At 40.2% G+C, this 25,701-nt stretch overlaps 1 protein-coding gene across 2 annotated transcripts in view; it reads right to left on the bottom strand.

Annotated features, from left to right (window-relative positions):
• adamtsl3 (ADAMTS-like 3) overlaps window positions 1-25,701 on the bottom strand; it is a 661,690-nt gene that overhangs the window by 583,191 nt on the left and 52,798 nt on the right. For both annotated transcript variants that reach the window (XM_060852820.1, XM_060852818.1), the window contains exon 3: window positions 2,755-2,874. In XM_060852820.1, coding sequence (XP_060708803.1) covers window positions 2,755-2,874 — 120 coding nt within the window. The remainder of the gene's footprint in view (window positions 1-2,754; window positions 2,875-25,701) is intronic.

Here is a 25,701-nt window from a genome sequence, read left to right as displayed (position 1 = left end):
CCACTGAGCCACCGTCCTGCCCTTCGACGTTGTGACTTAGCAATACAAACCTTGAATACTGAAGAGGGAGGCCAACAGCAAGAATGCCAAATTTCAAACGATCACTACAATACCTAATTGAGAACAGAAGACTTGTTGACCAATTATTATCCATGTTTTGAAAAATGTGGTGCTGGAAAAACACAGCAGACCAGACAGCATCCGAGGAGCAGGAGAATCGATGTTTCGGGCATAAGCCCTTCTTCAGGAATTATAATCCATGCCTACTTCTCAGGCAAGAAGCACCACATTCAGGCCTCATGCAATGACTCATTGGAAGATGCATTCATTGAAGTCAAACAGATTGATTACAAACCTGCAAATCCTTCCCATACACCCAGAGACAAGTGATAAGAGCAAGAAAGAGTTTCCTAGTCTGCCATCCTTTAGACATAAGCAGAAATTTACTGCAGTGCTTTACCCATCAATGAAATCGATAGTCCAAGCATCAAAAATAAGTGTTGGAGAAAAGATGGACTATAGATACTGTCTACAAGGCAGCTCTCATGCAATATTGGAAATTGTGAATATTGGACTGAAGTTAAAATAATCTCCTGAGATATTCAATTGTAGGCATGAGTGAGGCAAAGGGAAAATGTTGGAATGACAACTTCCTTAAGCAGGTTTGTTAATGAAAGATAAACTAATATTGACAGACATTTCTTGACTCTAATTTTGGAAGTAAAATAACTAAATTAATTCAGTACTTCTGTCACCAAAAACAAAGCTTAGAGAATGAATTGCCTCCTTCTTAGTCACAACATTTACTATGAAACACCATTTCAACAAAATCAAATATTTTTGGCCTGGACTTAAATTAAACCAACTTCAGCATTTTCAAGTCATTTTTAAACCTGCCACATATATTTAGTACCAGATTGCCCAATGCAAATCTTTCTAATACCAGAACTATTAGAATGCAGCGATCATTTCAAAGTATGAATAATATTCAAGCTTTTGTTAAACATATTGTTTTGTAAATTATCAGCAGTCTCCAGTCACAATATAATAGTCTGGCACTTGTATCTAGCTCTACATGAATGTCTGAAGATATCCGTTAAGAAGGGATTCCAAACGGAGCTTTGTACCATTATTTGAACATTCATTGGATTTTGTGGATGCAAGCTGCATTGCTTCACTAAAGATCGAGTCTCAAATAACAAAATGTACACTTAAGGACCAAACTCTTGATTTGCTCAATTGTCAGCCCCTTACATGTTTAACAAATTTCACTAGAAAGATAACCATTTACTGTAAGGAGACTCAATTATTTCATGCAGATCACAAGAAAAGGAATTCTTTAGGAAATTTTTATTTATTGATGATTTTAAATAAAAGCTGTTGATAATCAATATCACTCACTTTGCAAATAAATAAATGTTTTAGTCAACATTTACTTAAGGTCTTTCATGTCTGTTTTCTTTATTTCAATTAATTTTTCAACCCCATGCTGAATGTTTTTGGGAAGGCCCACCACACTGGGGTGGGAAGGGAGGTCAGCAACAAGTCTTCATCCCCTCCTTCCCTTCCCACTACCTGCTAACTCACTTCTCAGTGAGGGATCCTGATTTGGCAACCTACAAACACCTCTGACAGACATTCGATTGCCAGGCGACAGATATGGCAAGGCTCTGCCCCCATCCCTTCCCCTGATCTCTGCTGAGTGATTGCTATTGGCAACGGGATGAGACCAGAATATGGATCTTAATTCCAAAGCCTGGAATTAAGAATATAATGACCATGAAACCATGATCGATTGTCAGAAAAACAGGTACCCCTTAGGAAAGGTAATTGCTGTCCTTACCTGGTCTAGCCTACATGTGACCCACAGCAGTGTTATTCTCTCTTGACTGTCATCTGGGCAATTAGGCATGAATAATAAATGCTAGATACCCACATCTCAGACATGAATAAGGCGGCCCAACGTTGGCAATAACTACCCAATTTAATGCTCCTTCCACGAAACTGCTGCAGCAGAAAATTACACCCCTTATGGTGTCAATGTATTGTAGTTAAAACCCATGTGATTCACTCTTGGTTGTAACATAAGCTAGCAAGCAATTCAGCCAATGGAACATAGAGATGGACAATAAATGCTCAATAGTGAAGCCAGCATCCCATCTTAACACAATTAAAAATAAAAACAATGTGACCCAACATGAGTAGAGTGACAAGTTGAACTCCAACACAGTTCTCACTCTGTTCAATGACACATTTTGAATGAGTAAGTTGAAAGGGAGGTGATACACATTCGTTTTCTAATAACAGAAAAAGCAATAGGTTTGTAAAACTAATGATCAGAGATGTTGCTAAAGACCAATAATGAGTTTAAAAGGCAACCAGATATAATTTGAGAGAAAATGAGTTGAGGGACATGTTGAAGAAATCACACGAATAAAAAAAAGCCTATAATTCTGTTGTCTACATTTATGGCCTATTCCCAGAAAGCTGTTTTAATCCTTAACACAAATTTTGTAATGATGATATTTCCTATCAATGAATCAGTTTACGCAGTGATCAAGTACTTCTTTCTGAAAAAGAGAACTTTCGGTGAACATTAATTCAACACATTCAAATTGTGCAAAACCACACACATGCCTATGATTGGCTAAGTCCTTTGAGGAATTCACGGCATCCCTGATTTTAGATCGTCTGGCTTTTGTCAAATCGCGCGCCATTCAAAAACGGTCCCATTTCAGTAAACTTTGCACCGACCTGATCATCATAGCGGTAAGTCAAGACTTGCTCTCCTGTTGTGTCTTCCAGAAAACTCCCCTGTGGAGAAAGTGCAAATTCGGGAAGGAAGTAGACAGTCTGTGATTGTTCTCCATTTCCCTGGAAAGAAAAAATGAATGAATGAATGGCTAAAATTTTCCTTTCCCTCCATTACAGAAACTAAATATCAACAAAGACTTTTAAAGTGATTTTATTCTAATAGCTCCAATTTTCCAGTCAATTCAACCCATTTCCCCGAATATCATCCATCATTATTAGCATGATTTCCTCTGTGAAATTATTCTCAAGGCATATGGTACAAAAAAGTAGTTAAAACTCACAGGACCTCACCAATGAAAAACAGGTCATGTGCACATAATTTGAGAAATAATTAAACACGATTGCTCCTAAATGACTGTTTCCAGTTTTCATCTCCAAACACTTACTGAGCTTACACTTAGCCATGTCAACCTTGGCTCAGTGGTGACACTCTCACCTTGAGTGAAAAAGGCAAGGATTTCAATCCCCGTTCTGAAACAGAAACTAGAGCACAAAATCTAGGTTGATACTTCAATTTAGTACTCACAAACTACTACATTGTCAGAGATGCCACCATTTGGGATGAAATGTTAAACAAAGTCATGAATCAGATCCTACCGTATCACATTGAAAGAGTGTAGGGCTGCTCCCCCCTGGTACCCCTATCAATATCACTGAATAGAAAACCTATTATCTGGTCATTATCACAATTCAAACCTTCCAAAACTTTCATGTCTCCTCCATTACAATTTTTTCAAGTTTCTGCGCTACAGAAATGCGACTTCTTTCTTGCTGATAATGACAATTCTATTTGAATGGAGGAGTATATGTTCTAAAAAATCAAATGTTCGTGTCAGAGCAGCTGATGAGCTCCTATACAACATAGACAATTCCTCTATTAAGTGTCATTATGCACCACAAGCTACCAGCTTGTGTGTTTGGGTTCATTTATGGTCTGTATTTCCGTTGTTCTTTGATCTAATGACCTATTTAGTTTTGAGTAGTAGAGGAACAACCAATTGGGAAACTTAGCAATTAAGGACATATTCCATTAAGAAGTTAGGCATTGATCAAGGTTGAGGGAGAACTAGTCATGTTATTTTGTTGAGTCAAGGTAATATACATTATGATTTGGAATAGATAACAAAGCAAGCAACATTGAACAAATACCAAAAAAGGAGAAAAGTGAACCTTGACAAAGAGACACTGGATGGAACACAGCAAACAATCATCACAACTCATCTGGGAAATAAAAATTCCTGGAGCAAACTTCCAACCAAGTTTCCAACTGGAGAGAGATTTGTATCAGAAAGAGCCAGGAGAGACACTGTGTGGGAGGACTGGGATCTGGCAACATGGTGGGATTAATATCTAGAGCACAATGACTTTTGCGATTGTCACAGCTCCTTCTTTACTTTCCTCGCTCACACATCCACATTTTTGTTCTCTTTTATGCTTCTCCTTCTCAGTCCCTTTCACCTCCCCATCAGCTATCCATCATCCTATAATTCCGCTTCTAGATAGGCTAATAAACTCTCAGGTTAGCATCTTAAACAGGGAGCACACAAGCTGGGGAGTGGAATAAACAGCATGACTGAAAAGAATGAGGTAGAATAAGTTAGCAGGAAGCACTTGAACTGAAAAGAAAAAGCATGCCAGCCTACGGGAGGCATTCAATATCACAAAGCGACTGAACAGCGTAGTTTGCCAACAGCCTCTGAGGGAATCACAGTCAGCAGGCAGATAAGGAAACAGGCAGAAGGCAGAGAAGTAGGCAGGTTTAACGTGCCCCAATTCCTTTATATAACTGCTGGTTGTGGAAGATGTCAAATTCACCATGCTTAATAGAGGACAATACAGCCAGAAACAGGGAAAACTGGCAGATAGGAACTGCTGTGACTCCAATGACACCGGATAAGAAGCGGTTGCTTGTGGAGTGCCAAGCTATAAAGGACTAACGCAGATCAGATTTGGCTGTTGAATTGGATCAGATACAAATGGAAGCACGGAGAGCAGCCAGAGACAGGGTGATTTCAACTTCAGTACAATCTGTGATGCCAAACAGATGTAGGCACTTGCTGCAATTGGTATTGATAACCACCAATCAGGAGAGACCAAATCATCAGAAGAAAAGCTAATGGGCAATAAAAACAACAGACCAAATTCCAACCACATATTCCAATTGAATCCTACATTGCTGACATGAAGAAACCACAGCAATAAAATGTTTCCTAGGGATTTACATCAACAGACATAAAAACTATATGGCTAAATCGTTGCACTTGGTTGTAATTATTGGAGTTTTCTGGGTTTATATTATTTGCATGAGTAGATTTTCAGCTGGCTGATAAACTAAGACAGCAGCTCTAGTCAAGTTCATCTTTATTTTTGGGTCATTTGCCTGGTTGGGTTGTGTTATTTTTCACATTGGGATTAATACCTTTGGAAAAATGTTCAGTTTTAGAGTATTTGCACTCATTTGTTATTAAAAAATGCACAATTAAATAAAATCATCTTCTGTTATAAAATAGAAATCACCTTTCCAATGGGTGGCTTTGCAAGGAAGGCAGTATTTCCTCGTTCAGGAGAGAGTCATAGCAGACTCAAAATATCACTCCCTCTACCACAATCCTCCCACCACCAGCTGCTGTCAGTCCTGTTGTGTTTCTCCAGCACACTGTTTATTTCAGAGTTTGCACTGAAACACCATAGGCATTTCAAAAACTTGCGATTCTGCTCTTTTAACAAGGTTATGTTGACCTTAGTTTTTTTTCTTCAGGTGGTTATAAAAGCACAGGTTCTGAAAAGTCTGGGGTTGAAGGGTTTTAGGTCCAATTTGGTTATAGCTAGCAAATGACGTTCAAGTTTATAAAAACTCTTGTACAATGAAAAAGGAGTGGCCAGTTCTCACAGCTCAGTTTTCCCTGGTTTAGTTTGGAATAGCTATTCACAAAAAGCAGTCAGGCAGTTTTGAAGCTGCTAGATCCAAAGACACAGGTCCATGCTGATCCTCCTCTCTCTCTGACATCTCTCCTTTAAGACCCTGTGCTTGATTTTACCTTTTGTGCCAAGGGTTGTTTATATGGGTCTTGCAAGTCTTGGGAACAGCAGCATTAAGTTGGGATAATCTGTTGGGTTTTGAGATCAGTTAAGTTATTCAGTATTCTGTTCTCTTTTACGTTTCATTCAGGGGGAATCTTGTAAATAAATTCTGTTTAGTTTTAAGCAAAGTGGGTTGACCAGCTGCATCTCTCCTGGAATATCCACTGTACACCTGCAAGCCAAGTTCAGCTCTGGGCTACTTTCTTGAAATGTTTTGAGTGGATTTAGCCTGGTCCATAACAAACTTCAGGTTGAGATTATAATTAGAGAATTATAGAGATGTACAACACGGAAACAGACCCTTCGGCCCAACTTGTCCATGCCGACCAGATATCCAACTCAATCTAGCTCCACTTGCCAGCACTCAGCCCATATCCCTCCAAACTCTTCCTATTCATAAACCCATGCAGATGCCTTTTAAATGCTGCAATTGTACTAGCCTCTATCACTTCCTCTGGCAACTCATTCCATAAACGTACCACTGTGTGTGTGAAAAGATTGCCCCTCAAGTCTCTTTTATAATCTTTCCCCTCTCACCCTAAACCTATGCCCTCTAGTTCTGGACTCCCAACCCCAGGGAAAAGACTTTGTCTATTTATCCTATCCATGCCCCTCAGTGTTTTACAAACCTCAATAAGGTCACCCCCTACCTCTGACACTCCAGGGAAAACAGCCCCAGCCTGTTCAACCTCTCCCTATAGCTCAAATCCTCCAACCCTGGCAACATCCTTGTAAATCTTTTCTGAATCCTTTCAAGTTTCACAACATCCTTCTGTTAGGAAGGAGACCAGAATTGCACACAATATTCCAAACATGGCCTAGCCAATGTTCTGTACAGCCGCAACATGACCTCTCAACTCCTATATGGAATACTCTGACCAATAAAGGAAAACATACCAAACATTATCATTATCCTATCTACCTGTGACTCTACTTTCAAGGAACTATGTGTGAAAGCACCTCTGGATATAGTACATAAAAGGGGAAACAGAACAAGGCAAGCAGCTTGTCATGGAAGGGATTGTAGTTTCTGACTGACTGCCTCTCTTCTGTAGTTATGTTCATGCCTGGGTGTTCTTAGAGAGGAAGGATGTAGTGCCACCAACACCCTTCAGGTATTGAGAGGAAAGTGGGCACTACAGACACTGGAGTGCCTTATTTCCCCTTCCAGTTTCATTTTAATTTAGACCCCTCCTTCTCTTCCCACCCTCTCCTATTTTGTTGTTGTTGTACTGCCCCTGGTGGGCAGTGCTGGTTTACTGGTACTTTATAGTGACATAAGTTATTTGGTGATAGTTTTAAAAATTAAACTATAAAAAAAGGCAGAACAAGTGGGACTGGTGTGTAGGCAGCCATTGAAGACTTGCACATAACAAAAATGTGTCCACAAGAATAGTGGCTTCACTGACTTACTAGAATCTGGATGGACAGACCAAACAAATATACCAAAAATGAAATATGAAACTGCTTGGAGAATTTAAAAATACTTTACTAAAAATTTTAGAACTCAAATGTTTTACTTATGATAGATTCTGTTCTTGCTCAGGTTACTTTCAATTCCTTGGTATCAAAATGTGTATCCAAGAAGTCTTTCCCACTCGGACCTCTCTTTGGAATTTGATAGTGTTTTTTTTACACAATTCGTTAAAGTTTCAATAAGATTTGAACCAATTATCCCAGTCTTGACTTCGCCTGAAGTAGAAACCTCCAGAGCAAATTGCGCAAATCCCAATGTCAGATGACTCTGAAAAGTAATATGGCAACTTGTCTCTGGTGTTATCCCCTTCATCCTAGGCTTGGTTCTGACACTGGTGCCTAATTTCCTTCTCAATTTTGAGATGTATTTATTTACTCTAAACATAAGCAGACTAAAATTTCAATAAAATATGGTGTTATTGTAGAAGTGCTGAAACAGCATTTTTTTCAAGTAATCTGGTTTGCATTTTCCAGTGGTTCAGGTGCATATTAAAAATCTCCTGCACCTATCAAAGGCCATTTAGTCCTCCCAGTATCCTGGCTAACATCTTTCGCAAAACCACAAATTAACTGGCAATCCAACTCATTGCTGCAAAGAAGATCAGTGTATACATAATGGCAGTTGAAATTCCGATATAACATTTCAAAGTTTCACTACGTAGGCGAGTGTTCTAAGTGCAGTAACTATAATTCAAGGTAATTTATTTTTAGTCAGTCTTGACAAGTGAGCTTCGCTGACTGAGTTAGCATTTGTTGCCCATTTTGGTTTACCCTCAAGGAAGCGGTTGTGAGTTGTCTGCTTGAACCTCTGCAGTCCATCTGATATAGTTGCCCCCATATAGTGTTATCAGGGAGGGAGTTTCAGGATTTTGATCCAGTGGCACTGAAGGAATAGCTATATTATTCCAAGGCAGGATAGTGAGTGACTTTGAGGGGAATTTGCAGATGGTGGTGTCCCCATATGCGTCTGCCTTTCCTTCCAGATGGCAACGGTCACGAGTGTTGGTGGTGGACGGAGTGAATATTTGTGCATGTGGTGCTAATCAAGTGGGCTGCTTTGTCCTGCATGGTGTCAAGCTTCTTTAGTATTGTTGAGAGTTGCGCATTTATTCACACGTGCAGAATATTCCATCACACTCCTGACTTGAGCCTTGTGGAAGGTGGACAGGCATTGGGGTGTTTAGGAAATGAGTTACACACTGAAAGATTGCTAACCTCTGACTTGGTCTTATAGCCATAGGATTTATATGGGTAGTTTAATTCAGTTTCTGGTAAAGGGAAAACCTCCAGGATGTTGATAGTAGTTTCATCAATGATAGTTCTGTTAAATTTCAAGGGGTGATGGTTAAATTCTGTTAAGAGTTAGTAATTTGTGTAATGCTACTTGCCATTTGTCAGCCTAAACCTGAATGTTGAACTTGCCACTTTTGGGCATTGACTGCTTCAGTAACTGCAGAGTCTCAAATGGTACTGAATGTTATATGATTATCAGCGAACATCCTCATTTCTCATCTTATGGTGAAAGCAGGGCAATTGAAGCAACTGAAGATGGGTACACCAAGGAAACTACCCTAAAGAACTTACACAGCGATATCCTGGAGCTGAGATCATCGAATCCCTGTAAGTGCAGATAGAGGCCATTGCCCCCAACAACCACATCCAATCTTCCATTATGCTAACTTGGGATCTATTTAAATATGATGGATGGATCTCAATTCAGTCCAGTTTTTGCTGGTGAGTGTAAGAGTCTAAGGGTTTCCCTTCTGACCTAGCCCTTCCATTTCAGGGATCCACACCTCATATCCTCTGAAAGATTTTCAGTAGCAATTTCTCCATAATGCTTGGTTCATGGTTCTTCAGAGGAGTCATATACCCATGTCCCCAGGCCCCTTCTTATCAATTCAGTGCTAACTTGAGCCCCTCGGCCCTCCTAACGCAAATCCCTTCCAAGCACAGTCATCTAATATTCACTATTTGCTTGATATTGTGTGGCTCAGTGTTTAAGTAAAGTGTGGAAATCTTTGGCAAAACACACATTCAAAAATCTACCTTGAAAATCCTTTAAATATACCAATCTGACAGATTAATAAAGTCTCAGTAAGAGACGATAAACAGTTGCCACACCTTAATCATGTTCAAATAAATATTGTTTTGATGTCTCTGTTCATCACAGAAAGAACCACAGCCACTTAAATATGCCAATCAGGCAAAGTCAGAAACTCTACTGTGCTAAAAGGTTTTCACTGGTCTCATCAACACTAAAGTTCGGTCCAATGTTTCATCTCTGTTCAAAAAAGTTTCAATGAATAGATTCCCCAGCGACCTAAGTGAATATCACATCACCCTGGCACTTAAGTCAACCAGATAGTAAAAAGGGTTGAGATTCCAAAGAACATTTTGCAAATTTGATTATCAACTGGGAAATTTTCAATCTTCAATTTAAGCTTCCTTCAAATTTCTTGCCCTCTACAACATCTACATCAGTACAATATAGTTGTGAAAATCCTTCTTGCCAAATATCACATTTTAACATAACATTATAGATCATTGTTATAATGCACGTTTCATTGATGCAAATTTGCTACAACACTATTGACAAATTGGGGACACTTTCTATAGCATGAAGTTTTAAAGCATGTAATGGTTATAATCAGATTCTGGTCCCATTAGTTTAAATGGGGCTGCTATTACACAATTTTCTTAGAACACTGGGTAGCACCAGAACAGAACTACCGTGTTATAGCAGAACCAAATGTATTTTGCAATTTTTAGGATAGACAAGAGAGACTTAGTTGAAGGCTGTGTACAAATCTCTAACCTCAGAATCCAGGGAGGAGAATTCTGAATCGGCTCTGACTGGATTATAATGAAAGGGAATGTCAAAGCCTCTTATATTTTTCGATGCAGAAAAAACACAATTATTCTGAGGACAAAATAGGCCGCAACTTCTTGACAATAACCACCCTTTAATCTGCTTTCAGTCAGGAGACGGATAGTGGAGTTGGAGGGGGGAGATGGAGGCTGACCTTTAGTTCAATCAATAGGGGATGCCCCATTCAACCATTTCTACATCTTTGGCATTGTATGTTATGGAAAGTCATGTCATTAAACAAACTGTTTTCTGAACCTCCAAAGCTGAACATCTGGAAAATCATTTTAAAGAAACATTTGGCTCAGCAACTCATCATGAGACTTAGTCTACGTAGGATGGTTATAGTAGGTTGGAAAGCTTGGTGGAAATCTACTATATTCATTGGAAGGAGCAGAAATACTCTCACCCTTCGAAAATCTTTTTGACTATATACAACAAATCAGAACATTGCCTGCCTGCAGCACATACTAGAAATCCAGATTGCATTACACATGATTTTCCACTCACTGACAGCAAAAAAATTTATACACAACCAAACCCTCAATTTGTAAAAAAAAATGCATTTTTCATGAACATGCTCCAATGGAATCACAATGGCAGAAATTCATGATACCAGTTTCACACCTGGACTTTGACTTAAATAAGCAGGTAATATAGCAATGTGCCAGAAACTGCCAATCCTGAAAATGCTTGAACGTGACTTTTAACAAATTAGTGTCACATCATATGAAAGGTTAAAAACGGACATGAAATTTCACCTTAACAGCTATGCCACAGAACAAGTCTGAACGAGCTATTGCAGACAGGACGTCAACAAGGATTTTGATGTTGGGAGGATAAAGCAATCAGAGGTTAGTTTGCTAAATGCTAGGTCCACTGCAGCATTCATCTGAATTATAAACAGGGACAGGACATAAATGTATATGCTTAAGATATTTTATCAATATCCTGTCCCTTTATGTGCTTAAACTGATGAAGGAACAATGCTCCAAAAGCTTGTGATTGCAAATAAACCTGTTGGACTATAACCTGGTGCCATGTGACTTCTAACTTTGTCCACCCTAATCCAACACCAGCACCTTCCCATCCCCATCAGACATACATTTACTGCTAAAACAGGCTCACTCTAGATTTGTTCTTCACCTGGCTTGGAATCCTAGCAACGTATCAATAAGAGAAATGTTTTCTCTCAAAATCCATCATATTGATTTCCTGATGGCAATTTTGCATGAAACCTGTCTAAGTGTCTTAATAAAGTATCAACATATGTCAGTGATGAGACTTTTTTCTCATATCTCTGTGGTTTGTATTGTAGACTTTGCATTAATGTCTGCAAAATATTTATATCCTTAAGCTTAACTTTAATCTGTCAGCCTGGTAAACAGAAAGTGGGTGAGGCCGAATCATTCTGCTTTCAACTCTTGCGGCAAAAGAGATCAAGGCATGTGGGAAAGGCCAGGATTGGTCTACTGAGCTCAATGGTCAGCCAGGTGTATCTTCCATCTGAAATTCCAGTATGCCACTATCTTCACAGAGAATACCCTCTATCATGTTGTGTACTTTGTTAAATGAAAGGGATTTCAAACAGATCTAGCAGCTCCACGAGGTACTGTAAGCAATCAGCATTGAACCACAATCTGCAACCTCATGGCCTGGCATGCTCTCCAAATCCAGCATTACAACCAAGTCAGGGGATCAATGCTGATTCACTAGAGAGTGTATAACTAAAAAGATGATGTCAATCCAGTGAAGCTATCAACCAGGATCACTTGCTTGACAAACAGCAGAAATTGCAAAAAACCAACAGAGCTAAGCAACTTCTCAAGCCAACCGTTTCGATCAAACCTTTGCAATCCTGCCATATCCATTCATGGATAATTTAACAGTTCACTGGAGGAGGAGGATCCACAAATGCCCTCATCATTAATGACTGGGAACTCAGCACTTCAGTGCCAAAGATAAGGCTGAAACATTCACAAGAATGTTTAGCCAGAAGTGCCAAGTGGATGATGCGTACTGGGTCTTCTGTGCAGATCTCCAGCTTCACATACCAAATCAATTTGCTGCATGTGATAGTGAGACAAGGCACTGAAAACTGTAAAGGTACAGAACCTGACAACATTCTAGCTCATTAATATTGAAGACTTTCCACACCCCTATACAAGTTGTTCCAGTGCAGTAACAACACTGCCATTTACCCAATGCAAAAAACTACCCTGTACACAAACAGCAGTATGTACTATCTATAAGATGTACTGCAGAGATTTAGCAAGGCTCCTTAGCGGCTTCCAAACCTATGACTACAACCAACTCGAGAGAGAAAGGCAGTAGATACATGAAAACATCACCATTTGCAAGATCCCATCCAAACTACACACCATCCCAACTTGGAAATATATTGTTGTTGCTGAATCAAAATTCTATAATGTGACACAAGATAAATTAATAAGCTGAGAATTAAGGCATCCTTAGGTTGCAGTAGTGATTTGTTCTTAAGTTTGAAAGAAAGATCAAGTCCAAGCTTCGTATTTTTAAATTTAATAAGGACAACGATGAGGACTTGAGAACTGAGTTAGCTAAGGTGACCCAGCATATTAGGCTCAGGGACAGATCAATAAACACACCATGGCTGACACTTGCAGAATATTCAAAATAAGCATATTCTTATTATAGATCAAAACACTAAATGGAGGCCCTACCACCCACGATTAACTAAAGAAATCAGGAAAAGCATGGAAATAAAAGGAAAAAGTTTTTAAATCAAGAACATAAGAAATAGAAGTGGAAGTAAGGTCATTCAGCCGCTCAAGCCTACTCCACCATTCAATCATGATACCTATCCGCACTCTCCCTGTATCCCTTAATTCCTTGCCAGATTAAGAATTTATCAATCTCTGCCTTAAAAGTATTTAGACGTCCCGACCTCCACTGTGCTCCGTGGCAATGGATTCCAAAGGCCTACCACTCTCTGGAAATTGTGGAATGATGAGTGACAAACAAGCTGATTAATCAGAATGGCAGACAATGGCTAAGGGGTGAATCAGGAGCAAGAAGATAGAGTATGAGAGAAAACTAGTCAGGAATGTAAAATGGACGACAAGAGTTTCTACAGGTAGATAAAAAGGAAAAAAAGTAAACAGAGAGACTGTTGGTCCTCTACAGAGTGGAGTGTCAATAATAAGGAAATGGCAAATGAAGCATATGTTCTGTTTCAATTTTCAATACAGAGTTCCAAAAAAACTCCAGTAAAGCTGTAAGTCATAAAGTAGCAGCAAGTCAGGAACTTAAAACTATAATCATGACAGAGGTGCTACTTCGTAAACTAATGGACCTATAGACTGACAGGTTTTTGGGTCCAGATAGACTTCATCTTAGGATCTTAAAAAGGGGTGGCTAATGAGCTGACGGGCAGATTAAATCTTCCAAAACACCGTCGATTCAGGAAGGGATTCATCAGACTGACAAAGGAACAAACATTAATCCCTCTGTTTAAGAAGAAAAGGAGACAAAACAAAACATGAAACTATAATTTAATTAACTTGATGTCTGTCATGGGGAAGGTGCTGGAATCAATATAAAAGAGATTACAACTGTGTGCTTAGAAAAACGCAAGATAATCAGCAAGGGTCAACATGGTGTGTGAAAGAGAAATCATGCTTGATTAATGTTTGGGAGTCCTTTCAAGGAATAACATGCTTATGAACAAAAGTGAGTACACTTAAATTTCCAAAATTAATTTGATAACATACATCAAAAGATATTGTAGAAAATAAAACTCAAAAAGTGTAGGGATAATATATGTGCATGGATAGAAGATTGCTTTTTTGCCAACCAGATAAAGAGAATACATGAACTTTGCTGATTTACAGGGTGTGATGAACAGAGTCCAACAGGAGTGCATACTCAGGCCCCAACCTTTCACAAATTACCTCAATAACTTAGACAACACGAGCGAAGGTACGGTACTTAAATTCATAGATAGCTACATGTACTTAGGCAATCTTGTTAGGAAGAAGGGACAGAGAAGCTGCAGGCTTAAATCGATTGCAAGTGCACAAAAACTTGACAGATGGATATCATGTGGGAAAATGCAAAGTTGTTCACTCTGATAGGGGAAAAAAACAAAAAGCAGAGTATTATTGAAAGATAATATTTTTAAGGCAGAGGTGGAAAGATTTGTGTTGGGCAGGTGAGTCGAGGGTTAATGATGAGTAATTGGGAATTTGTGTTGGGCAGGTGAACCATGGGTTAATGATGAGTAGTTGGGAATTTGAAACACAAACAAAATCAGCCACAATCTTATTCAATGGTGAAGCAGGCTTGATGGGGTGAATGATCTACTTCTGCAATTATAGAATCATAGATGTCTACAAGCACAGAAAGAGGCCCTTTGGCCCATTGAGTTGGTGATGTGAAAAACAAGCACCTATCTGTTATAATCCCATTTTCCAGCACTTTGGCCTTGTATGCCTTGGCATCACACGTGTGAAACTAAATACTGTTTCAATGTCATTTGGGTTTCTGCTTCTATCACCTTTCAAAGACAGTGAATTCTCGACTTCAACCATCATAAGTGGAATAATTCTTCCTCACATCCCATCCAAATCTTCTGCCCGTTATCTAAAGCCAATGCCCCCTTGTTATTGACTCTTCTTGCAAGGGGAAGAAGTTCCTTTCTGTCTATAGCCCTTATAATCCTATACATCTCAATTACATCCCCTCTCAATCTCCTTTATTCCAAGGAAAGTCAACCCCAGTCTATCCAATCTCAGTGCAGAACTGAAGCTCTCCAGCCCAGGCAACATGCTGATAAATCGCCATCATGCTCTTCCCAGTGATCATGCCCTTCTGAGAACAGTGGATTCTCAAACTGCACACAATCCTCTAGCCATGGCCTAACCAACACTTTATACTGTTCCAGCATAATCTCCCTACTCAAACTCTAGGCCTCAACTAAAAAAAGGCAAATATCCATATGCCTTCGTAACCACTTTATCTGCCTAACTTTAGGGACTGGTGGCCATCCATATGAAAATGAACCTTCCAGCTTAGTGAGCAAACCTACATCCAGAACCTCAACCTGAGCTACAAATCTTCTCAAAACTCGCACAGACATCAAAGTTTCTCTGATCCTCAGGGCTTCCCAGGGCTCTACATTAATTGTGTATTCACTAGCCTCTTTGTTCTGCCCAAGAGCATCACCACACACATAGTCACAGAGATATCCAGCACAGAAACAGACCCTTCAGTCCAACTCATCCATGTCGACCAGATTTCCTCACTTATCCAGACTGAATTCCATTTGCCAATGATCAGACCACCTGAACAGCCGAAATATACCTTCCTTTAATCTATGGCTATCCTCCTCACTATTTACCACCCCACCAAATAATGTTACATTGTAACTGGGGAGGTCTGACTTACATCTAAAAGATGCACTTTTCATGCTGATTATCCGTGCAAAATGTGAACTTATGGGGAAGATACAACTTTGGCTGATTCTCAATCTGCTTGGAAGTACCATGTACAAACTGGTGTTGCCTGAAAATCAAAACAGGTCTGTCAGCTTTGAAAGTCATCGAGCTTTCCTCAATTTTAAAAGAAACACATGTCAGGTAAACTGGCTGCCCAGTTATTGCACACCACTTGGCTTGAATACTAAAACACATTATCCTTTGAAGCAGGGAACAAAGCCAAGCTACAGTCAGGACCAAACTGTTGCATGACTCTCAGGTTGAATCAGACTTTGCAGCATCTGTTCAGTGACCAGTCAGAAAGAATGAGGTCTCACCGAACATGGGGTTGAATGGGAAAGACTGCACTCTGCACCTGAGCCAACAATAATAGCACAAGCACAGCAGCAAGAAAATGCTGTTATGTTGCCTCAACAGATAACCATTCTGTAGGCACATAAAACAGGCCTGCACTGTAAACTCATTTCAGGAAAGCACTTTCATACCAATTATTTCACCACCAAATATGTAATCAATCGGCCAGATTATGCTCCCTTCAAAGGCAACGTATTTGAACTTGTGCATGGCTTCACAATTTTTCATGTTTTGATATCTTTTCCTCTATCATTTGAGAAAAAGAGTCTGATTTTGTGAATTCTCAACAGTACCATCTCAACATGGAGTCCAGTGAAAATATGAAGTTATTGTTTGTCTGCCAAGCTGCTCCAATGTAGGCACATCACGTCAGACCCAGATTCATGCACGGCACAAACATTTGGTGGCATTGCGAGGCTTTGAGGTCAACCTGGGCATTCTTATCTGCAAGGCTGACAAACGGATTTGAATAGTCACCTTCACAGCCAACTATATTGGCAAAATGAAGGCTAATATTAATAACAGATCCAAATTCCTATCCATTGGATCCACTGTCAAGTATGACACCTCTCCCCAGAGCCCTGCCCAAAAAAACCATACCAAAGCATTTGCTAAACTTGTATAAGCGTAATGGTCTGCCTTGTGGTGTATATGATGGGATTCATCATGCTTCATTGTGCCCACCTATGAGCCCACCAAAGACACAAAAATGATGTCTCTATGTTCCATCTCATCCATAACTGATTCTGGACAACATTGACCAGTTGTTTGATCAAGTTGCCACAACCACTTTGGAGTGAACTGTCCATGTACTTGGTAAAAGAATGCTTCACCTCATGAAGACTATATGGAACCAAATACAAGTTATGAGCTCATTCAACATTGATGGTCTATTCAATGAGGTGCCATTCTAGGAAACCATTTCCAATCTAGATGTAAATCACATGTTCTCAATCTGAATTTGTGAACTTAACTCTGGAAAAAGTGAGGACTCTAGATGCTGGACATCAGAGTCAAGTGTGGGATGCTGGAAAAGCACAGCCAGTCAGGCAGCATCCAAACAGTAGGAGAATCGATGTTTCAGGCATAAGCCCTTCATTAATTTATCCCCAAAACATCAGTTCTCCTGCTTTTCGCATGCTGCTGACCGTCTGTGCTTTTCCAGCACTCTACACTCTTGACAACTTAGCAACTCTCTCAGTTGAGATCATCTTTAATGACAGTACACGAGTCTGAATTGACTATGTTTCCTTGGGATCCCCTCTAGAGCTAGTTCTCAATAACATATGTATTTCCATGAACCAACATAATTTTGACGGATTTAGCACTAACCACCTAGCTCTTGCACACTTGCAGTTCATGTATGACACACTTGATATACTTGAATCTGTAACGTTTTTAAGGATTACTTTATGCACCTTAATGCCCTCCATCTGTCATTCAAATTCATTTCTGAAATGGTGCAGTGCGATGCATTCCCTTGTCTTAATATGCTGTTAGAGAAATCTGCTGATAAGTTCTCTGCTACTGTCCTTCACAACCACCTTCACTGGCCAATCTACACATTGGTACTCCTAATGCTCCAAGTGCACTAAGATCACCCTTATCAGCAACATCTGGGGAGGTAATGGTATTGTTACTACACTGCTAATCCAGAGATAAAAGTAATACTCTGGGGCCTTGAATCTTAATCCCATCATTTGAACTTAAACAACTCGAAGATAAAAAGTCAAATGACGACCTGGAAATGAGCGTTCATTGTGCTAAAAATCCATCTGGGTGTCATTATGGGAAGAAAATCAGTCTTTACTTGGTTTTGCCTACATGTAACGACAGACGCACAGCCCTCTGAAATGGACTAGCAAGTCACTCAGTTGTACCTAGCTGCTAAAATGTCTTAAAAAGAAATGAAACAGGGCAGACCTAGGCCTAGGAACCTCAGCCTTGTCAATCCTGGTACTAGTGCAGAAATTGGGATAGCCGTCTCTTAAACTAATCAACAAAGAGCCTGACAACACCAAACTCATGGAATTCAAACGCACAGACATTGTCCCAGACAATGCTGTCAACATCCCTGGCATTACGAAAATGTGGGTATACTTTGAGAGAGTTAAAAGCAACAGAACTACCAGTCACAGCACCAAATGTTCTCAATAAGGCAACAATGTAACTCTTGGTCGAACAACATGATTAGTTCGTTGCCTGGAGACATAAACAAATTTGAAGTCGGCCAATCAGTTTAAATTAAACCCCAAAAAACATCAAACTCCAATCAGTTTGAATTGAGTATATTGACAATCTTAAAAACGAATGACACAATCCAATGCTTTGGGGGTATAAGACCATGGAAAATTGAACAGTTGAGAGGAGAACTGACAAGCCTAGCATGTAAACAGACTGCCTGAAAATAACTCTTTAAAATAGATTAGTAACCTATGACGAAGAAATTCCTAAGAAGAAGAAAAGACACAGGAAGATCCGAATGGAAGAACGAAAACTGCCCGAGATAAGAAATGTGGTTAGTAAATCTTAATTGGGAGTTTTATCGGACTAGTATTACAGAAGGGAAGGTAAAAGATAGGTTAGAGGAAGAAATTGTAAATAGTGGTTAATTAATTCTTCTCTGTTTTACTTTAAGTAATAAAGATGTCAATTTTTTACTTTAAATAGTCCTTGGCCACTCGAAGTTTTACAGATTACTGTACATAAATCTTTTCTGTGTTGCTGGTTTTAAATTGAGCAGGAGGGTTTACCCAGTGTCGTAACACCTGGGTATGCCCTCTCACATTTGCAGGCACAGTGGCATACAGGTGGGAAACAACTGCCCTAGGAGCCTTCAACATTGACTCCCAATCCCTTGAAGTCTAATGGCATTAGGTGAAATGTGGGCAAGTGCTGCATAGCCCCATTCCCTTACTGACGAATCAGTGATCCTCCATGTTGAACGCCACTTTCGAGAAGGACTGAGGCTGGCAACAGTGCAGAACGTACTTTGGGGTGGGGACCTTCAATGTCCATCACCAAGACTGGCTCAGCAGCAACATTCCTAACCAACCTGATTGAGTCTTATAAGGACATAGCTACTAAACTGGGTCTGTAGCATGTGGTGAGGAAACCAAGAGGGAAAAACATACTTCACCTCATTCTTATTAATCTGCTGGCTGCAGCTGCATCAGTCCATGACTGTATTAGTAAGAATAGCCTCCACATAAATCAACTGAAAATAAAATCTCATCTTCATAGTGAGAATAACCTCTATTGAGTTGTTTAGCACTACCATCCATTTGGAACAGGCAGAGCATCTCAAGGCTGGATATCCGTGAGGCACTGGAGGACATCAACAGATTTGCACACAAACATGCTCTGCAATCTCATGAGCCAGTTTACTCCAACTGCATCATTACCATCAAGCCAGGGGACCCACCCCTGTTCAATGAAGTGCAGAAGAGCGTGACAAGGGCAGCACCAAGAATACATAAAAATGAAAAGATGAGACAACACAGGGCAAGGTGTGTGCTATGCAGCATAAACAGTAAGTGACACATATGACTAAGCGATTCTATTACCAATGTCTCAGATTGCTACTTTGCAGGTCTGCCATACTGAGCTGTGAATGGTGATGGACAATAAAAACAACAACATTGTGAAGACTAGAAAAGAGGTTCAACTCAAAGACGTTGAACTAAATTAGAACTGGGCTCTGGATTACTATCTGAGCCATAGGAAAAATGTTATAGGGTAAATAAAGTCAGGGTATTAACTGCACAGCCCTCAGTTGGTGTGAGTGAAATGGGGTTCAGTTCATGGGGCATTGGCACCAACAATGGGCTCTAAGGGAGCTGTTCTTAGGAAAAGTGTTTTTTTTAAACTATGCTGGGACCAGTGTCTGAGCAAACCAAATAACTGGGGCTGTGGAGAGTGCTGCGAGCAATTAAGGAAGGGGAGGGAGTGTTTGGGAGAAGAAAAATGTAGGCCTATAAAGCAAGAGGATATGGCAATGTTACAGGGCAGTTACTTGAATAGCACGATTTGGATAAAGATGTGAGAGTGATCACAAGTCCAACCTTTACTCATTGGAGGGGGATAGGAGCGGACAGTATGGCAAAGTACTCAGCTAGGAGAGGGAGAATTATAATAGTATTAAGCAGGATCTGTGGAGCATAAATTGGGAACAGACATCACAGAACTGCATGACAGAAATGTGGAGGGGTTGTTTAGAGAGCACTCACTACGAATACTTAGATGGCATGGTCCCATTGAGGCAAGAAAGGGATGGTAGGGTGAAGGAACCTTGGATGACAAGAGATAAGCTAAATCTAGTCAAGAGGAAGAATGAAGCTTAGAAGGGGGCATGAAAAAGCTTGGTGGGTAAGATTAAGGAAACCCTCAAGGCATTCTACACTTAACTGAGGAACAAGGGGATGACCAGAGGGAGGGTAGGGCTGATCAGGGATAGTGGAGGGAATTGGTGCCTGGAGTCTGAGGAGGTAAATAAGGTCCTTAATGAATACTTTGCTTCAGTATTCATTAGTGAGAGGGACATTATCAATTATGAGGACAGCGTGAAACAGCTGATATGCTTGAACAGATTGATGTTGAGGACGACGATATGCTGGAAAGTTTGAAAAACGCAAAAGATGCTCAAGTCCCCCTCGGCCAGACGGGATGTACCCAAGGTTACTACAGGAAGAGATTGCTGCACCTTTCACAATGATTTTGCATCTTCACTGTCTACTGGAGTAGTATCAGATGATTGGAGAGTGACAAATGCTTTTCTCTTGTTCAAGAAAGGGAATAGGGAGAACCCTAGGAATTACAGACCAGTCGGTCTTACGTCGGTGGTGGTCAAATTATTGGAGAGGATTCTGAGAGACAGGATTTATGATTACTTGGAAAACCATAGTTTGGATTAGAGGTAGTGAGCATGGCTTTGTGACGGGCATGTCATGCCTCGCAAGACTTAGTGAATTCTTTGAGGATGTGACAAAACACATTGAGGAAGGTAAAGCCATGGATGTGGTGTACATGGATTTTAGCAAGGCTTTTGATAAGGTTCCCCACGATAGGCTCATTCAGAAAGTAAGGATGCATGCAATACTGGGAAATCTGGCTGTCTGGATACACAATTGGCTGGCCCATAGAAGACAGAGGGTGGTGGTAGATGGAAAGTATACAGCCTGGAGCTCTGTGACCAATGGTGTTCCTCAGGGATTGGTTCTGGGAGCTCTGCCCTTTTGTGATTTTTATAAATGACTTGGATGAGGGTGGAAGGGTGGATTAGTATGTTTGCAGATGACACAAATGTTGATGGAGTGCTAGATAGTGTGGAGGGTTGTTGTAGGTTGCAACCAGACATTGTTAGAATGCAGAGCTGGGTTGAGAAGTGGCAGATGGAGTTCAACCTAAAAGAAGTGAAGTGATTCGTTTTGGAAGATCAAATTTGAATGCAGAGTACAAGGTTAAAGGCAGGATTGTTGGCAGTGTGGAGAAACAGAGGGATGTTGGGGGCCACATCCATAGATCCCTCAAAATTGCCACCCAAGTTGATCGGATTGTTGAGAAGGTGTACAATGTGTTGGCTTTCATTCACAGGGAGATTAAGTTTAACAACCATGAGGTTATGCTGCAGCTCTATAGAGCCCTGGTTAGACCACACTAGGAATATTGTCTTCAGTTCTGGGTTAACACATTTTGAGAGGGTATGGAAGCTTTAGAGAGGATGCAGAGGAGATTTCCCAAGGTGTGCCTGGACTGGAGGGATATGTCTTATGAAGAAAGGTTGAGGGAGCTACGGCTTTTCTCACTGGAGCGAAGAAGGGTGAGAGGTGACTTGATAGAGACATACAAGGTGATGAGAGGAATAGATAGTGGACATCCAGAGACAGAAATAGCTATCACAAGGGGGTATAAGTTTAAGGTGATTGGAGGAAGGTTTTGGGGAGATGTCAGAGGTAGGTTCTTCACAGAGTGGTGCATGTGCGGATTGCACTGTCAGAAGTGGTAATGGATTCAGATACATTCAAGACATTTAAATGACACTTGGATAGGCACATGGCTGATAGTATAATGAAGGGTATGTAGTTCAGCTTGATCTTAGAATAGCATAAAAGGTTGGCACAACATCAAGGGCTGAAGGGCCTGTACTGTAATGTACTGTTCCATGTTCTACAATATAGAGTCAAATGCAACCAATGACTAAGCAATACAAGACAAAGTTGGGATAAATGGGGCACTTTCAGAATGGCAACCTGTACCTAACGGAGTGCCACAGGGATTAGTGCTACGGCCACAATAATTTACAAAATCTATTAATGATTTGGATGACGTAAGTGAATGCACTATCACCAAGTTTTGCAGATGATAAAGATAGATGGAAAGCAGACGCTAAGTAGGACAGAGTCTAAAGAGGGTTTAGTGAGTGGGCATAAGTTTGGCAGATGGAATAAATGAGATTATCCAAATGGTAGCAAGAATAAGGGGGCTGATTATTATTTAAATCAGCAAAGACAACTGAAGGCTGCAGAAGAGAGAAATTTGGAGCTGTGCATATATGCATGTTAAAAAATGAACATACAAGTTCAACAGCCAGGAAAGGAGGCAAATGGAATGCTGGCCTTCATTGCAAAAGGAATGAAGCAGGGAAAAAAAGGGAAGTGTTGCTAAAATATGAAAGACCCTAGATAATCTACATACAGAATAATGTGAACAGTTTTAGTCCCCTAAATATATACTGACATTGGAGACAGTCCAGAGGAGATTGAAAAGAACGATTCTAGATATGGAGGATTTTCTTGTTCGGAGAGGTTGAGTAGGATGGGCTGGTGCTTATTGGAATTGAATAGAATGAAGGGCAACATTAGTAAAAATGAGATTCTTAGGCAGCTTAACAGAAACACGCTGGCAGGTTGTTTCCTTTTGTGGGGAGAGTAGGGCCAGATGGCATAATTTCAGACTAAGGAGTCACCCATTTAAGACAGAAGTGAGGAGGAATTTTCCCTCTCAGCAGATAGTCAGTCTGTGTAATTCTTTACCACAAAGGGCTGTTCAGGCTCACTCATTAAGGCAGAGCAAATTCAATGGGCTGAATGGTGTATTTTTTTTAATGATTTTATATTATTGAGTAGGGGGTGGGTGAGATTGAGAGAGGAGAGGAAAAAGAGAGGGAATTACAGACTGACAGACAAAAACAGACATTCACACTTTAAACTCTTTGTTGCAAATGCATTTTTTCTTCTCTCTGCTCGACAGATCAATCTACTCTGTCAGGATTCTAAAATAACTGAAATATGATTAATTTGTGTACGTCCACGTTTGGCTCCATTGTTTTACCAAGTTAAGCCTTTAATGTCCAGTACAGGACTTATAAATGTCAGAATTATGAACATTTGGACTTACAAACAATCCCATTCAGGGGTATAATTTTAAAGACCTAATATGCACACTTTTCCTGTACTTATGAATGACTACTTTTCATTCCACTTAAATATAAGTCGACTTTTGAATGGATTCAAGAATGGAACCTATTCCCAATCCGAAGACTGCCTGTATGTGCATTTTTCATACAGGTGTGAATTGAAAACAGAAAATGCAAACATGTTGACACTGACTCAGTTGCCCATATTCATTGTTTTTAGATCAAATAGTAATTTCAGTGCATATGCTTTTGTTTATTTTATATTGGTCTCCTGGAGTTGCCTCCATCTGTAGTCAGGTGATTACGGGAATCATTTTAAGCCTGGAATTACCTTTCTCAGTGAAGGGTGAGTTTATGGGTAACACCACTACTAAAACTCAAGCACAGATCCAGCGTCTAATTGCAAGACTTCTCTGAAAACAGGCGCAAGTATCCAAAATGAAGGGACCTAAACTATTTTTGCAGCAAATCTCCAAACACTATGCTTTTGAAAGTAATTTGCAATCTTGCTCACAACAATTATGAGCTTGCTCCAATTGCAAAAGAACTGGTTTGCTTATGTTACTGAGAGTTATCTAACAAAGAAAGGGAAGGGAAACCTGTACGTATGTTACAAAAATGAGCATTTCAGATTGGCAGATTTGTCTCTCTATACTTTCAGTCCATGAAAATAACAGATACATTGCAAGTGGATCTGTGTATGCATAACTTGATCACAACAGTCATTGTTAATGGTGGCATCTATCCTCTGCACTAACATGCTTCATTTTTGAAAACACTTTTGTCCATAAAATCCCAGGTAAAACAATCAGATGCTGGACATTAAAACTTGAGAGCCCATATTTCCCACTATGATAACAAATCATCTAAGGCAATGCTCCCAATTGGCAGAAACGAACAATAAAATTACACACAAGTATTTGGTGGACAAAAACACCGATCTTTTGACCTGAGTGGTCTGTTTCTGTTTTGCACAGTCTTTGATTCTGTGGATGGAATTATGGGACTCAAACAGAATTATGCTGCTCAGGCAGAGATAACAATAATAAAACACATATGATCCTCAAAACTGAAAAACATGTCAATTACTCAAGGAAAGCATTAACTCTAGCTAAGTACAATGCTAAATTACCATGTTAACCATTTAATTCCCTCTTGGAAAGAAAAAAATTCTCACTTCTTGTTTTTGTTAAGACTCAGAACTATCAAAGTTGTGTGCACGGTCCAGGCCATCATGGAAGCCAACCTCCTATCTATAGACTCCATTTACACATCCTGTTGCTGCATAAAGGTTGCTATCATTATCAAAGACCCATCTCACTCCAGTAATGGTCTCCTACAGCCTCTTCCATCAGGCAGAAGATACTGAAGCTTAACCACACATACCAGCAGATTAAGGAACAGCTTCTTCCCAGCCATTATTAGACTGATGAATGGGATCTCTAATTTCAAATAACGCTGCTTGTTAATGTTGGTCTTGCCTAACACATGTCCTGTGATTAGATAGATTAGATTCCCTACAGTGTGAAAACAGGCCCTTCGACCCAACAAGTCCACACCGACCCTCCGAAGAGTAACTCACCCAGACTGATTTCCCTATATTTCCCACTGACTAATGCACCTAACACTATTATTGGCAATTTAGCATGGCCAATTCACCTGACCAGCACGTCTTTTGGAATGTGGGAGGAAACCGGAGTAAACGAGTGAGAGACTATCACACATCTGCTGAAATGTGCCTTTGCAAAGGAAGTCTGGAGAAAGACGGAGTGGTTTTTTTTGTCACATTTAGACCCGAGCAACACCATGACGTGCAACGCTGTACTCTATGACCTGTTCCTAGAGATGCGCACCAAGGCAAACATTGACTACGCCTGGAGGACGACCAACTATTTGGTCTGCCTAAAGTTTATTGGTCTTCCAGAGCAAGGAGTTGACCTCGACTGAGTGTTGCGGACTGGCACATTCCTCGGTCCAGGACTACGTGCGGTGGGATGCACTAAAGCTTAGGGCAGTTGCCAAAAAGAGACAGTGGGGAAAGACCACTGCCTGAGGTCTGTCTCCTGAAGTTAAATGGAGGTCCATTCAGTTATTGAACCCTCCTATTGACTATATTTGCATAGCTTTGAGGCTTGTACAAGTAATACCTATGGTTTCTTTGTCAGATTGAGTCATACTCCGATATTTGTTTGTTCTTTCCCATTCTATTATACACA

This window comes from Hemiscyllium ocellatum, chromosome 39 (assembly GCF_020745735.1).
Source record: "Hemiscyllium ocellatum isolate sHemOce1 chromosome 39, sHemOce1.pat.X.cur, whole genome shotgun sequence".
NCBI lineage: Eukaryota > Metazoa > Chordata > Chondrichthyes > Orectolobiformes > Hemiscylliidae > Hemiscyllium > Hemiscyllium ocellatum.
The sequence above is the reverse complement of the archived record's forward strand: the minus strand, read 5'-3'. Positions and strand labels throughout refer to the sequence as shown.